At 39.6% G+C, this 15,164-nt stretch overlaps 1 protein-coding gene across 1 annotated transcript in view; it reads right to left on the bottom strand.

Annotated features, from left to right (window-relative positions):
• LOC148501691 (vitellogenin-1-like) overlaps positions 1–15,164 on the bottom strand; it is a 170,358-nt gene that overhangs the window by 52,785 nt on the left and 102,409 nt on the right. The window contains 3 exon segments of the mRNA XM_088450072.1: positions 549–768; positions 6,122–6,269; positions 13,198–13,383. Of these exon segments, the coding sequence (XP_088306198.1) occupies positions 549–768; positions 6,122–6,269; positions 13,198–13,383 (554 nt within the window).

Raw genomic sequence — 15,164 nt, 5'->3', positions numbered from 1 at the left:
TAAATAGAGAGATATGAGATAGATAAATATGAGATAGATAGATAGATAGATAGATATGAGATAGATAGATAAATATGAGATAGATAGATATGAGATAGATAGATAGATAAATATGAGATAGATAGATAAATATGAGATAGATAGATAGATAGATAGATAGATAGATAGGTAGATAGATAAATATGAGATAGATAGAGAGATAGATAGATAAATATGAGATAGATAGATATATAGATAGATAGATAGATAGATAGATAGATAGTTAGTGCTGAGCATCTGTTTGTGCATCTTTTTCCCTACAAATGCATCTTATTGGCAAAGCAATGACAGCGGCTGTGACACTAATGTTGCATTCCGCATGTAGATACAGCCGCAGTACACACAGAATATAAGTCACATGTAAAGACGCTCAGCGTTACCTAGTCGCGCCATGGCACGACGCCGCTAGAAGGGCTGTTCAAAGTGTAAGGAGGCTAGATGTATGTGGACACATCTGTATATACATGTAGGTGAATTAAAGTAATCTGAAATAAATCTTAATTTATTACCTGGCTTGAAAATCAGTTTGACAGAATGGTCTCCAATGATGTGATAGAGGGGGCAATTCCGCACGAAAGCGGCAGACAGACATTTTTTCTCCAAGCACACCTGAAACCCAAAATGACTGGTCCTACTGCACACGGAAAAATCCGATGACTGCGGCTGTCGTCGCGTCCGTCCGGGCCAGTAGTACCTCTCTTGGCTGAGAAGTTTTACTGGAAACTTTCCCTGTGAAATGATGGAATAAATATGTCATTATGTGAAGGTATCAATGCACCACTTAATATGTTTTGAATGAAATACCCTACTTTTAAATGAAATGCTTCTTATAAAATACACCTTCGGGTTCCCCGCTGATACTTTGTGTTTTTGTGTTCGTGAACTAGGAGTTTCGCTAAGTGCTTTTCAGCCTCTAGTTCCTCTCAAGTCTGTTATTATTCTCTGGAGAAAAATGGTGGTTTCCTTCATGGAGATTGATTGAAAATATGTTCTAAAAACTTTAAAGCAAATCTTTGTTAGAGCTACATGTTGTCCACAGCGGCATTAAATCACCACCTGCTGCTCTCCGAGTTCTCAAAGTCTACAATAAATGTTTCCAAATTTCATATCATTTGCAATAAGATGACAAGACGAAACTAACATAAAAGTCAATTAATTAAACAAGTAATTCTACCTATCTTTTACTTTACAGTGCTATAAATGTGCGGAGCTGCAACAGCTAACATTAATTTTCCAAATTGATTGGTACACGGTCTTTATATCTATAATGACAGTTTAATTGGGTATTCACATGCTGGCCACATCCCCCCCACTCATTTTCCATAAAAGGAATGTGATGTCCACGAATGATCCAGTAGGACTGTTTGGGTGTATTCAGACTTCAAAGACGACAAATAAAAATGGCCTCGTCCTAGAGGAAGCACCCAGTGGCCAGATCTGTCCATCCTAGCAACCATCTCCCTAGTCATAAAGCCATCCATCTCCCTAGTCTTATTATAAGGGGATCTTGAAAGTATTTCATAAAACCAGATTTATAGGACCTCAAAGGAGGTGGAAAATTCAAGTACTTGTGGGACCCTCCCCTAGATCATTAAAAGTACCGGGAAATTGTGCGTCTAATCTGCATTCAGTAAGTAAAGCCTCCGAACCGCAGAATTCCCACTATGACAGGGAGACCACAAGGGTGGGGTTCTTGATAGTACTGACAGCTAGCCCCAGGTTGGTCAGCAGAGGATTGGTGTCGCTATGTGAATGGGGTGGATGGATACAAAAAAAACAGCACCCATGCCCTTCCTAACCAGTCTTGGGCTTTGGGGACCAGAACAATCAATAGGATTGAAACCCCTGACACACCAGTGGTCTCTGTATAATGGGCTGGAGTCTCTAACATGCCTGAGTATTAAAGAAAAAAAATTATATATATATATATATATATATATATATATATATATATATATATATATATACAGTCAGGTCCATAAATATTGGGACATTGACAGAATTTTCAGATTTTGGCCTCTATTCACCACCACAATGGCTTTGAAATGAAACAAACAAGATGTGATTTAACTGCAGACTTTCAGATTTAATTTGAGGGTAATTACATCCAAATCAGGTGAACGGTGTAGGAATTACAACGGTTTCTATATGTGCTTCCCGCTTTTTAAGGGGCCAATAGTAATGGGACAAACTAAACAATCCTAAATCTAACTTTCACTTTTTAATACTTTGTTGCAAATCCTTTGCAGGCAATTACAGCCTGAAGTCTGAAACGCATAGACATCACCAGACGCTGGGTTTCATCCCTGGTGATGCTCTGCCAGGCCTCTACTGCAAATGTCTTCAGTTCCTGCTTGTTCTTGGGGCATTTTCCCTTCAGTTTTGTCTTCATCAAGTGAAATGCATGCTCAATCGGATTCAGGTCAGGGGATTGACTTGGCCATTGCATAACATTCCACTTTTTAGCCTTAAAAAACTCTTTGGTTGCTTTTGCAGTATGCTTCGGGTCATTGTCCATCTGCACTGTGAAGTGCTGTCCAATGAGTTCTGAAGCATTTGACTGAATATGAGCATATAATATTGCCCGAAACACTTCAGAATTCATTCTGCTGCTTTTGTCAGCAGTCACATCATCAATAAATACAAGGGAAGCAGTTCCATTGGCAGCCATACATGCCCACGCCATGACACTACCACCACCATACTTCACTGATGAGGTGGTATGTTTTGGATCATGAGCAGTTCCTTTCCTTCTCTTCTCTTCTCATCACTCTGGTACAAGTTGATCTTTGTCTCATCTGTCAATAGGATGTTGTTCCAGAACTGTAATGGCTTTTTAGATGTTGTTTGGCAAACTCTAATCTGGTCTTCCTGTTTTTGTGGCTCACCAATGGTTTGCATCTTGTGGTGAACCCTCTATATTCACTCTTGTGAAGTCTTCTCTTGATTGTTGACTTTGACACATATACATCTACCTCCTGGAGAGTGTTCTTGATTTGGCCAACTGTTGTGAAGGGGTTTTTCTTCACCAGGGAAATAATTATTTTGTCATCCACCACAGTTGTTTTCCATGGTCTTCCAGGTCTTTTGGTGTTGCTGAGCTCTCCGATGCGTTCTTTCTTTTTAGGAATGTTCCAAACAGTTGATTTGGTCACACCTAATGTTTTTGCTATCTCTCTGATGGGTTTGTTTTGATTTTGCAGCCTAATGATGGCGTGCTTCGCTGATAGTGACAGCTCTTTGGATCTCATATTGAGAGTTGACAGCAACTGATTCCAAATGCAAATGTCACACCTAGAATCAACTCCAGACCTTTTACCTGCTTAACTGATAATGAAATAACGAGGGAATAGCCCACACCTGTCCATGAAATAGCTTTTGAGTTGATAGTCCCATTACTTTTGGCCCCTTAAAAAGTGGGAGGCACATATTGAAACTGTTGTAATTCCTACAACGTTCACCCGATTTGGATGTAATTACCCTCAAATTAAATCTGAAAGTCTGCAGGTAAAGCACATCTTGTTTGTTTCATTTCAAAACCATTGTGGTGGTGAATAGAGGCCAAAATCTGAAAATTCTGTCAATGTCCCAATATTTATGGACCTGACTGTATATATATATATATATATATATATATACCCACAATTTTTAAACTTTATTCTATTAAAGCATTTCCAAATCTGAAAAACTTAATTGAACACTTGGAAAAGACTGGCAGTGAAGGAGAGTACTGAGGCCTCCTGGCCTTAACAAGTTCTAATAATTGTTATAGCCCCATGTCACCGGCCCCTAGGGGAAGTGCAGGAACTTTTAAACCCAACCCTCGCCCTTCTCTGGTTACCACTGGTGACCACTGCTTTGTCAGTGGGGTTGTCTGACTCTCCAGCCTACAGTATATAAACTAATTAGCTAATTTTGTCAAATTAATAGTACCATAGTAATTCAAGGGTTACTGAAATTCAGTTGAATCGCTGTGTCCATCAGTATTTATAAGCTGTATTGTCTCAAGTTGTGCCTACAGGTTTTTTCATCATATCCTTATTTTTCATTTTACACATAATTTCAGCTTTGGGGAAAATATTCCCTATTGGTTTTGTCTGTGGGCTGGTTCATAGTGGTGTGATAGAGACTTGAAATCTGATTTTATAGCGCAGATTAAATGTAGGGGGAATACCTACTCCCCCAAAAGACATCTAAAAGAAATAATAAAAAAACAAAAGTATTTCTGCCTTAAACACTTGTATAGATACAAATAGATATTTGCCTTAGTACACTTGAAATATGAAAGTTCTGTCCTTCAATAATGATGATGCACTACATCTGTAAAGACAATGGCCCTCATTCAGAGCCGTACGCTCTGAGCAGAGCGAACGCTCTGAATGAGGGCCGGGCTCCATTTTCATGGAGCGTCCTCCTGGACGATCGTATAGCTGTGGGTCACCACCCACAGGCTATACGAGCGTGCATTGTGATGGTCGCGATGGTCGAGACCATCGCGACCATCGAATTTGCGAGCCGGAGCCTGCGGTTGAGGTTTTCAACCGCAAGCTCCGGAGTGATTTTGGCTCTATCAGAGCCAAAATCACTCCCACTGACATCACTAGTGATGTCAGTGGGCCGGCTTCTGACGGGAGGCGTTCCCGTGGGAACGCCCCCGTCAGGGAGGCACGCCCCCGGCACGCCCACCAAAGGGGGCGTGCTGTCAATCAACATTGACAGCACGCCCCCTTTGATCGGACACAACGAGCGAAGGACTTTCCTTCGCTCGTCGCGTCTGGCGCATGCGCACGACGGAGCTCCCTCCGTCGTGCGCATGCTCAGTCCATAACATCGACCCACTTGCGACAGCCGCTCGCGAGTGGGTCTGAATCAGGCCCAATGTATCTTCTTATGAATTACCCCCTAGGGTCAGAATATCTTGTGTGCCGTCAGTTTGTTAAAGTTACTTAGCGAATGCTGTCACCTGCGCTAACACATTTCACTTTGTTTGGACAGAGCTCTAGGGGCCCAGCTGTCATTCTATATTTGCGGCTATATCCCCAAAAACATCCGTTTTCGGGGGTTAACCACCAATATCAAGTTTCCCCCGGATGTATGAAGGACATACCTACTGCGATCCCTCCATCCCGTTGGCGGCCGCATCCACCTTGGGTTTTTATGGGGGATGCGCTGCTGCCAAACTTACCAACATCCAGAAAGTGATGCATTCTGGATATTGGCCCCTGCAGGTAATGTTATCTGAAGATGGCGATAGCCGCTGTAGCCTATATTAACCGGCGGAGGGGTCCTTCAGAACCCTCCCCGGCAATGGCGGCCGTGCATGCGCAGGTAGCGGGACTGTGCATGTGTATCACCCCCCGGAAGCTCTCCTGGCACATCGCAGAGGCGAGTTCCTTTCGGAGCCCCTGTTCCTGCATGTGCCGGGTGAGACATTCCGGTGATATGATCACATTTTGCAATGCGACCATGCTTTAGACGAAACACGTACTGTATTTACATAGAACCAGCCAGCAGGATTCTGAGGTAGCAGCAGGCAGCGATTTCTCTTCAGTCCCATGTAATCAGATTATGTATGAAAATAAAATATATTATTTTATAAATCAGTGCCCCAGGGACAGTGTCTATTGCTGTTGCTTACTCCTGAATTTCATCACCATGAGCAAGGAAGGTCGTCTCTACTGCTATCAATTATAAATCACCTGGACATGTTGAATAATCACAGTAAAAACATTTTATACAGTATTTTTCTTTTTGTGTGATTTTAAAATAATAATAATAATAATAATAATAATAATGATAATAATAGTAATAATAATAATAATAATAATGATAATACTAATAATAATAATAATAATAATAATAATAATGCTAATAATAATAATAGTAATAATAATAATAATAATAATAATAATAAAAATAATAATAATGATAATAAACACTAGTTGTCCAGATCCTATGCAATATACATATGATTAACTGCAGGCGAGCTTGAAAAAAGCAGGAGTCTGTATTTTTTATCTGAGACAAAGCAAATCCCAGCTGGGTAGAGCATATTTCTGGGCTGATAGTGAATTCTCTTTACCTTCGTCCTCGCTGTGTCCCCCACTGGCAAGTCTCTTGGATTAAAGGTCTGTTTCAGTACATTTGGTTCCGTTCCAGCTGCTACGACTGGAGTCATTTTTGCTGCGGCTGAATCCTCCACATTTCTTGTTACGGCGAATGCCTTTGACCTGAACATACAACATTACACGGATTATCTTAAAGACATATTTGCAAGTGACTTATGAGTAGAAATATAATGTTCAGCTGTTTATGATTTTTCCAGCTTTTTGAAGGTCGCTGTACTTCTACTTGTGTTAAAGTAACGGGCTTTTAATTTATGCGCAAGCACCTGTATTATCATTAAAAGGCGAATATTTCACTCTGTCTTGCACAAAAAACTTTTTAAAAAAGTTGATACTATGTGACTGGGTTCCCTGTCATTCTCCCAGCCCTAGTTAGTGAGCTTCTAACTTATAGAAAACTATTTAGCATTGTCTCTGTTTATTCACTAATTTGATCTAAACTATGAACCAAACCTTAATAATAGTTACCGCAAATCTAGTTAACTTTTTCATGAATTGAATGAGCTGTTCTTGCTTTGCAGAACAAGGATACAGTAACAAGCGAAATTGTATCAAAAAAACAAATAAATAAATTTGCCGCTGTCAGAGCTTTTTCCTTTCGTGATTACTAAATTTAGAGGGAAAATTGGTGCTGATCCAATATTAAGCGACCTGTTTTGGAAAAGCTATAAGGATCTCTTTGTTACTCATTTGTTATTACTGGGGATGTGTGGTTCGGTTCTCCACAAATCCGAATCCACCCGAATTCCGAATTTCGTGAATCCGGATAAATCCGAGTCACGGTTCTGATCTTTTCACGGTTCGGAATTTGGATTTTAAATTTTAATTTTGGGTTTTGAATTGCATAAATGACATGATTTTAGCTGTTTTTAAAAACTTTTTAATAGTAAAAAAAAAAAAAAAGCCATATCGAAAACCAAGACCAAAACACTTGAGGGTGGTTTTGAAAAACCAAAACCAAACACAAAACCATATCGAAAACCAAAACCAAAACACTTGAGGGTGGTTTTCCAGAACCAAAACACGGGGGTCAGCGCACATCTCTAGTTGTAAGGGAGACAGATGGACCCATCTACCGTTAGATATCACTCTTCACCATGCAAGTTATGGCTCAATCGAAAAAATATATCCTGCAGACTTAAAAAAAAAGAGTCGTTGATGCTCGCGGGGATGGAAGAGCTTCAAAAACATTTCTAAAAATGTTGTCCTTCCTCAATCCACTGTCAAACAGAAAAAGGGGGATATGTATCAAACCTCAGAGGGATCAACTGGAGAAGTTAACCAAAGCAACTGATCAGCTTCTGTAATTTATCTAGTAGTCTTTTAAATGGCAGATGCTGTGTGTAACATCTCCACATAATCTTTCTCCATGACTTGATATAGCTTCCCTATAGTATGGAGAATATTCAACATTTTTGAATATAACAGACTGCTTTATCCGTTAGGACAACTTCCACAAAGCAAAACAGGTTCCTCTGGGCAACCACTAGCACTAACTGACTTATACAGTCCAACTGACTATTAGACCAGCCCGGTGTGTCCAGCATCGAAAAGCTAAGCTCCACCCCAGCCCTATCCTCATAGGCTGAATTTAAATCCCTGGTTTCTCCATTCCCTGAGCCTTGTATAAAGCTGATTAGCCCCATATGGTCTGTTTGACTTGTCTGACTTCAACCAGACCCTGCTAGCAACAATGAGCGCTGACATTCCACCAAAAGCATATGGTAAGTGCCAGGGGCATAGCCAGAAATGTGTGGGCCCCTGCCTCAATGCTTCTAGAGAGAAACTCTCTTAGCAGCAGCAGTAGTTCATTGTATTCCCCATAGTAATACCGTAGTTCATTGTATTCCCCATAGTAATACCGTAGTTCATTGTATTCCCCATAGTAATACCGTAGTTCATTGTATTCCCCATAGTAATACCGTAGTTCATTGTATTCCCCATAGTAATACCGTAGTTCATTGTATTCCCCATAGTAATACCGTAGTTCATTGTATTCCCCATAGTAATACCGTAGTTCATTGTATTCCCCATAGTAATACCGTAGTTCATTGTATTCCCCATAGTAATACCGTAGTTCATTGTATTCCCCATAGTAATACCGTAGTTCATTGTATTCCCCATAGTAATACCGTAGTTCATTGTATTCCCCATAGTAATACCGTAGTTCATTGTATTCCCCATAGTAATACCGTAGTTCATTGTATTCCCCATAGTAATACCGTAGTTCATTGTATTCCCCATAGTAATACCGTAGTTCATTGTATTCCCCATAGTAATACCGTAGTTCATTGTATTCCCCATAGTAATACCGTAGTTCATTGTATTCCCCATAGTAATACCGTAGTTCATTGTATTCCCCATAGTAATACCGTAGTTAATGTTATGCCCCATTCTAGTGCCCTAATTCATTTAGTGAACCATAGTAGTGCCCAAGTTCATTATATGCCCTATAGTAGTACCCTAATTCATTGTTTGCCCCATAGTAGTGCCCTAGTTCATTATATGCCCTATAGTAGTACCCTAATTCATTGTTTGCCCCATAGTAGTGCCCAAGTTCATTATATGCCCTATAGTAGTGCCCTAATTCATTGTTTGCCCCATAGTAGTGCCCAAGTTCATTATATGCCCTATAGTAGTACCCTAATTCATTGTTTGCCCCATAGTAGTGCCCTAGTTACTTTTATGCACCATAGTAGTGCCCTCGTTTATTTTAGGCCTTATAGTACTGACCTAATTAATTGTGTGCCCCAAAGTAGTGCCCTAGGTAATGTTTTGCCCTATAGTAGTGTCCTAGTTCAATTTATGCCCCAAAGTAGTACCGTAGTTAATGTTATTCCCCATTCTAGTGCCATAGTTCATTTTATGTCCATAGTAGTGCTCTAATTACTTTTATGCCCAATAGTAGTGCTCTACTTAATGTTATGCCCCATTCTAGTGCCCTAATTCATTTAGTGAACCATAGTAGTGCCCAAGTTCATTATATGCCCTATAGTAGTACCCTAATTCATTGTTTGCACCATAGTAGTGCCCTAGTTAATTTTATGCACCATAGTAGTGCCCTCATTTATTTTAGGCCTTATAGTACTGACCTAATTAATTGTGTACCCCAAAGTAGTGCCCTAGGTAATGTTTTGCCCTATAGTAGTGCCCTAGTTCATTGTATTCCCCATAGTAATACCGTAGTTAATGTTATGCCCCATTCTAGTGCCCTAATTCATTTAGTGAACCATAGTAGTGCCCAAGTTCATTATATGCCCTATAGTAGTACCCTAATTCATTGTTTGCCCCATAGTAGTGCCCTAGTTCATTATATGCCCTATAGTAGTACCCTAATTCATTGTTTGCCCCATAGTAGTGCCCAAGTTCATTATATGCCCTATAGTAGTGCCCTAATTCATTGTTTGCCCCATAGTAGTGCCCAAGTTCATTATATGCCCTATAGTAGTACCCTAATTCATTGTTTGCCCCATAGTAGTGCCCTAGTTACTTTTATGCACCATAGTAGTGCCCTCGTTTATTTTAGGCCTTATAGTACTGACCTAATTAATTGTGTGCCCCAAAGTAGTGCCCTAGGTAATGTTTTGTCCTATAGTAGTGCCCTAGTTCAATTTATGCCCCAAAGTAGTACCGTAGTTAATGTTATTCCCCATTCTAGTGCCATAGTTCATTTTATGTCCATAGTAGTGCTCTAATTACTTTTATGCACGTAGTAGTGCCCTAGTTATGTTATGCCCATAGTAGTGCCCTAGTTATTTTATGCCCATAGTAGTACTGTAGTTAATGTTATGCCCCATAGTAGTGCCCTAGGTATGTTATGCCCATAGTAGTGCCCTAATTACTTTTATGCCCATAGTAGTGCCCTAAATACTACTACACTATTTCTGCAATCATGCCAAGCAGCCCTTCCTGGTGCCCCATATCCAGTGTGACTCTGCGCCGAGCGTCTTTTTCACTTCATTATTGCTGGAATGTGCATCTTACTCACCACTGAGTGTGAATCTGTATATGAAGTACTACGATGCAGTGTTTCATGCAAGTTCTTTTGTACAGATTCAGACTCAGTCACACCCAGATATACAAGTGTTACAGATCAAATTCATTTGTGCAGTTTTGTGAAGCGGTTTTGTCACATCACATTGTGACTAAAATGCACATTCGAGCAAGAAAGATTAAATACATTGCTCACACGTGCCAGGCATATCATGCCACATGGCATGTTGAGGGTAAGAGTATGAGGACACATCTGTAGTAGTGTCCTAGTTAATGTTATGCCCTATTGTTTGCCCAGTAGTAGTGCCCTAATTCACACAGAGCTCCTAGTACACATTATGCCACATTGTACTGCTGCCTGTACATATTATGCCACATTGTAGTGCTGCCAGTACACATTATTCCATATTGTAGTGCCCCCAGTATGTCACATTGTAGTGCCCCAGTCCATATTATGCCACATTGTAGTGCTGCCAGTACACATTATTCCACATTGTAGTGCCCCCAGTATGTCACATTGTAGTGCCCCAGTACATATTATGCGCAATGTAGTGCCCTCAGTATATCACATTGTAGTGCCCCAGTACGTATTATGCTACATTTTAGTGCTGCCAGTACACATTATGCCACATTGTAGTGCTGCCAGTACACATTATTCCACATTGTAGCGCCCCCAGTATGTCACATTGTAGTGTCCCAGTACATATTATGCCACAATATAGTGCCCCAGTATGTCACATTATGCCACACTGTAGTGCTGCCAGTACTGTATGTCACATTAATCCACATTGTAGTGCTGCCAGTACACATTATTCCACATTGTAGTGCCCCCAGTATTTCACATTGTAGTGCCCCAGTACATATTATGCAACATTGTAGTGCTGGCAGTACATATTATGCCACAATGTAGTGCTGCCAGTATGTCACATTATGCCACATTGTAGTGCTGCCAGTACTGTATGTCACATTAATCCACATTGTAGTGGTGCCAGTACACATTATTCCACAATGTAGTGCCCCCAGTATGTCACATTGTAGTGCCCCAGTACTTATTATGCTACATTGTAGTGCTGCCAGTACACATTATGCCACATTGTAGTGCCCCCAGTATGTCACATTGTAGTGCCCCAGTACATATTATGCCACATTGTAGTGACACTAGTACACATTATGCCACATTGTAGTGATACTAGTACACATTATGCTACATTGTAGTGCCCCCAGTACACATTATGCCACATTGTAGTGCCCCCAGTACACATTATGCCACAGAGTTCTTAGCGAGAAATTCTAGAAACTGGTTGACAACTTTCTGACCTGGAAGCATCTGGGTCCCATAGTAATGGCTGCTGGCACCCACTATAGCTACACGCATGGCTCTTCTTTGTCACCAGAGGTCACAAAGAGACTGGAGAGTTATGGCTAATGAGCTAAATACCTCTCTTTTATTAAGCAGTATGTATCAAAGGGTAAAATGCAGTAAGATCTCAGGTTTACTGCAAAACATATACATTCCTATACACATGAAAAAGGTCCGTAGATGTCAGAGAGCAGTCCTTATAGAATCCTATATATACTAGTCATATGCAGTATCATTAAGTTACATTTCACGGAGCTTATGGCCAATAGGCAATGCCCAGCATTGGGCTGATGGCTGCCCCTGAGCATTAGGGCTCCTGGGGCATAAACCCAGAAGTACATGTGTTGCTGGGCAGCTCTATACGACAAGAGCTATGCTGGTCGGTAAGTATTGCTGCATGTACTGGAGTTACAAAATGCTGGTATGCATGCAAATAGGGGGGGCAATGTATTTATGATACATTCTGCAGCCATCACATTGACTAGAACCAGTGTTCATGGCCCCAACATACTGTACTGTACAGAAAACAATGAATAAGGGCTGCGTGGAAAAGAAGTTATCAAGGTTTGAACTCCAGTTCTCCCCAAAAAAGTACAACAATTAACTTTTGGCATAATTCAGTGAGAAAATGGAACTCTGCAAAAATAATGCTGTGTGGCCACCTAGAAAGGTGTGACCTCTAAATATACCTTCCCATGTGGGTGAATAAGGCACATTCATGCCATAGCCTGCACTCAACAAGGGAAACCCCCGACAACTAATGTCTGCATGCAGGCACCCCCATCTTGACCATGAATATAAATGCATTGAGCAACAATTGGGAGTGTTATTTCACAAAACAGCATTGTTTTTGTGGGATTTATGTGTACAATAGTGATAGGAACATTGTTGCAAAACCAGGGTGTGCTGACTCCTGGGGTTGCACTTGTCATGCAGCAGCCAATTAGTAGTACGGCAGTCCTGGTCCTTGGTACAAGTATCCGCAGCTAGTTTTATTAGCAACACAAAAATAATGTAAATCCTGGGCTGTCTGGCTCTAACTAAACAAAATGATTCCCTCTCTCAGATTGGGAAGACCTAATGTCCGTCTCACCAAACAGAAGGCTTTAGCCCAGCACTTACATTCAGTAATCATAGTGTCTCTCAACAGACCTCTGAGCTATTCCCCAGGCATTGAGAGAATGACCACAGAGACTGACACACCCTTTTAGCAGCCTCTCACATGTGGTCTGGCAATCAAGACTGCTAATCAGCTTCTTGATGCTAGAAACCTGGGACATATATATCTCCCCTTCATAACCTTCCCAGTGGTTTTGTCACAATATGAAATTAACTAACAAGCAAATTATTTTCTGATGATATTAGTTTTAGATCTGATTATCTCTAAATGATGTTTTTCTAATTTTATATAAATATTAAAATGTTTCGTTGTCATTCTAATCTTATGTCTATTGTACTAAAAAGTTTCAAATTTGGGGTTTTATTTAGCATGGTATTCCTTTTGTACTGTACTTCAAACACCCTACACCTACACCTAAATAGAAACAAGACCATATAAAATCACGACATATATAATAAATTGTAATCTATTTGATTGTGTACAGTTCAAAACTGTTACATCATTCAGCAATTTGTTTTAGTTAATGCATTTACTGTAATTACTATTTCAAATACAAATACCTTATAGACACAACTTCATTTTCTTGCTGATTTGGAATATAATCCATCTTGAAATGTTTCTCTCCTATATTAAACGTTGCTTCAGTACCTACAGGTAGAATCATGTTGATTTGTGTCTGGAGTTGCAGTCCTGCCTGCATGAGGTCTGTATTCACTCCCATCATAAATACGATGTCCTTATTAATGCTGAATGACAAGGGGAAATATAGGGGTCACATCCTTCTGCTAACAGAAAGCGCCATTTACTATTTATATTGTTTTGCTATTTTATAACATCATCTAACATTGCAATTTATATTGTATGTGCACTGTTGCTAAGCGCCGTGTTTTAGAAAAGCTTTATCAGAGAAAGTTTATACAGTGGGTGACATTTAAATTCAGATTATATTATATTATAGCTATTTCTTAATGTTTGGTGATTACATACAGGGGATTAAAAACATTTTTACCTAGAATTAAACAACTACAGTATGCTTTTAATTATCTAAATTATACATCGGCTTTGCTTTAAAAACATACAAAAAAGCTAGAATGATAAAGTAATGCATTTAATAGAATTTATGACTGCATATACAAACCAATAAAGCAAAATCAGTTTAAACTGGAAAACAAATTGTTTTATATAAAACTACAAATAGCAGTTAAGAATATCTATCTATCTATCTATCTATCTATCTATCTATCTATCTATCTATCTATCTATCTATCTATCTATCTCATATCTATCTATCTATCTATCTATCTCATATCTATCTATCTATCTATCTATCTATCTATCTCATATCTATCTATCTATCTATCTATCTATCTATCTCATATCCATCTATCTATCTATCTATCTATCTATCTATCTATCTATCTATCTATCTATCTATCTATCTATCTATCTATCTCTCTATTTATCTCATATCTATTATATCTAATTATCTATCTATCTATCTATCTATCTATCTATCTATCTATCTATCTATCTAATATCTATCTCTCTATCTCATATCTATCTATCTATCTATCTCATATCTATCTATCTATCTATCTATCTATCTATCTATCTATCTATCTATCTATCTATCTATCTATCTCATATCTATCTATCTATCTATCTAATATCTATCTCATATCTATCTATCTATCTATCTATCTATCTATCTATCTCATATTTGTCTATTTAATATCTATCTATCTATATTATTATTATTATTATTATTATTATTATTATTATTATTATTATTATTATTATTATTATCATTTATTTATGGAATACGGCAAACCAATGTTTAATACCTGATAAGTTCCTGAAATGTTGCTTTACCAGTGACAGTAACATTCAGCCCATCTGTCTCAGAAGGAACCTTCACCCCTCCTTTATTGTCAGAATTTTCTGTTATAACCTGTAACACTTGTTTATTATGCTTTCTTATATGTTATTACAGGAATGGGATGGAAATGCCGCCATTTCAAATCCCGACAGCGGCTGCCTGACAGGGCGAAAATCCCGACAGAGGCAAGTAAGTATGCTAACCTCCCCTGTCCCCCCATAACCCTAACCATAACCTCTCCCCCTAGTGCCCAACCCTAACCCCCTCTTACCGTTCCCGAAACCTAACACTCTAGGGGGGGTGCCTAACCCTAACCTCTCCCTAGGGTTGCCTAACCCTACCGCCTCAAAAAAACGCTAACTTCGCTACCTGCCCTAAACCTAACTCCCCCCCGGCACCCTCCTGTGCCTAACAGGACGGGCGCCCCGGACTTACCGCATTCGGGCACACGTCGTCCTGGATTCCGCCGTCTGGATTATGATAGCGTCGGTAGTTCGATGCCTATCATAAATCCCTAGCCAGTATTCTGCTGTCTGGATTGTGTCACATAACTGCATCCTATTATTACAGATCACTGGCTGATACATTGGAGCAGATGGTATAAGTCACGTGATTATATGGGGTCTATTTACTAAGCCTTGTAGAGAG

Source organism: Taudactylus pleione, unplaced genomic scaffold (genome assembly GCF_031769625.1).
Source record: "Taudactylus pleione unplaced genomic scaffold, aTauple2 ptg000506l, whole genome shotgun sequence".
In the NCBI taxonomy this organism is placed as follows: Eukaryota; Metazoa; Chordata; class Amphibia; order Anura; family Myobatrachidae; genus Taudactylus; species Taudactylus pleione.
The sequence above is the reverse complement of the archived record's forward strand: the minus strand, read 5'-3'. Positions and strand labels throughout refer to the sequence as shown.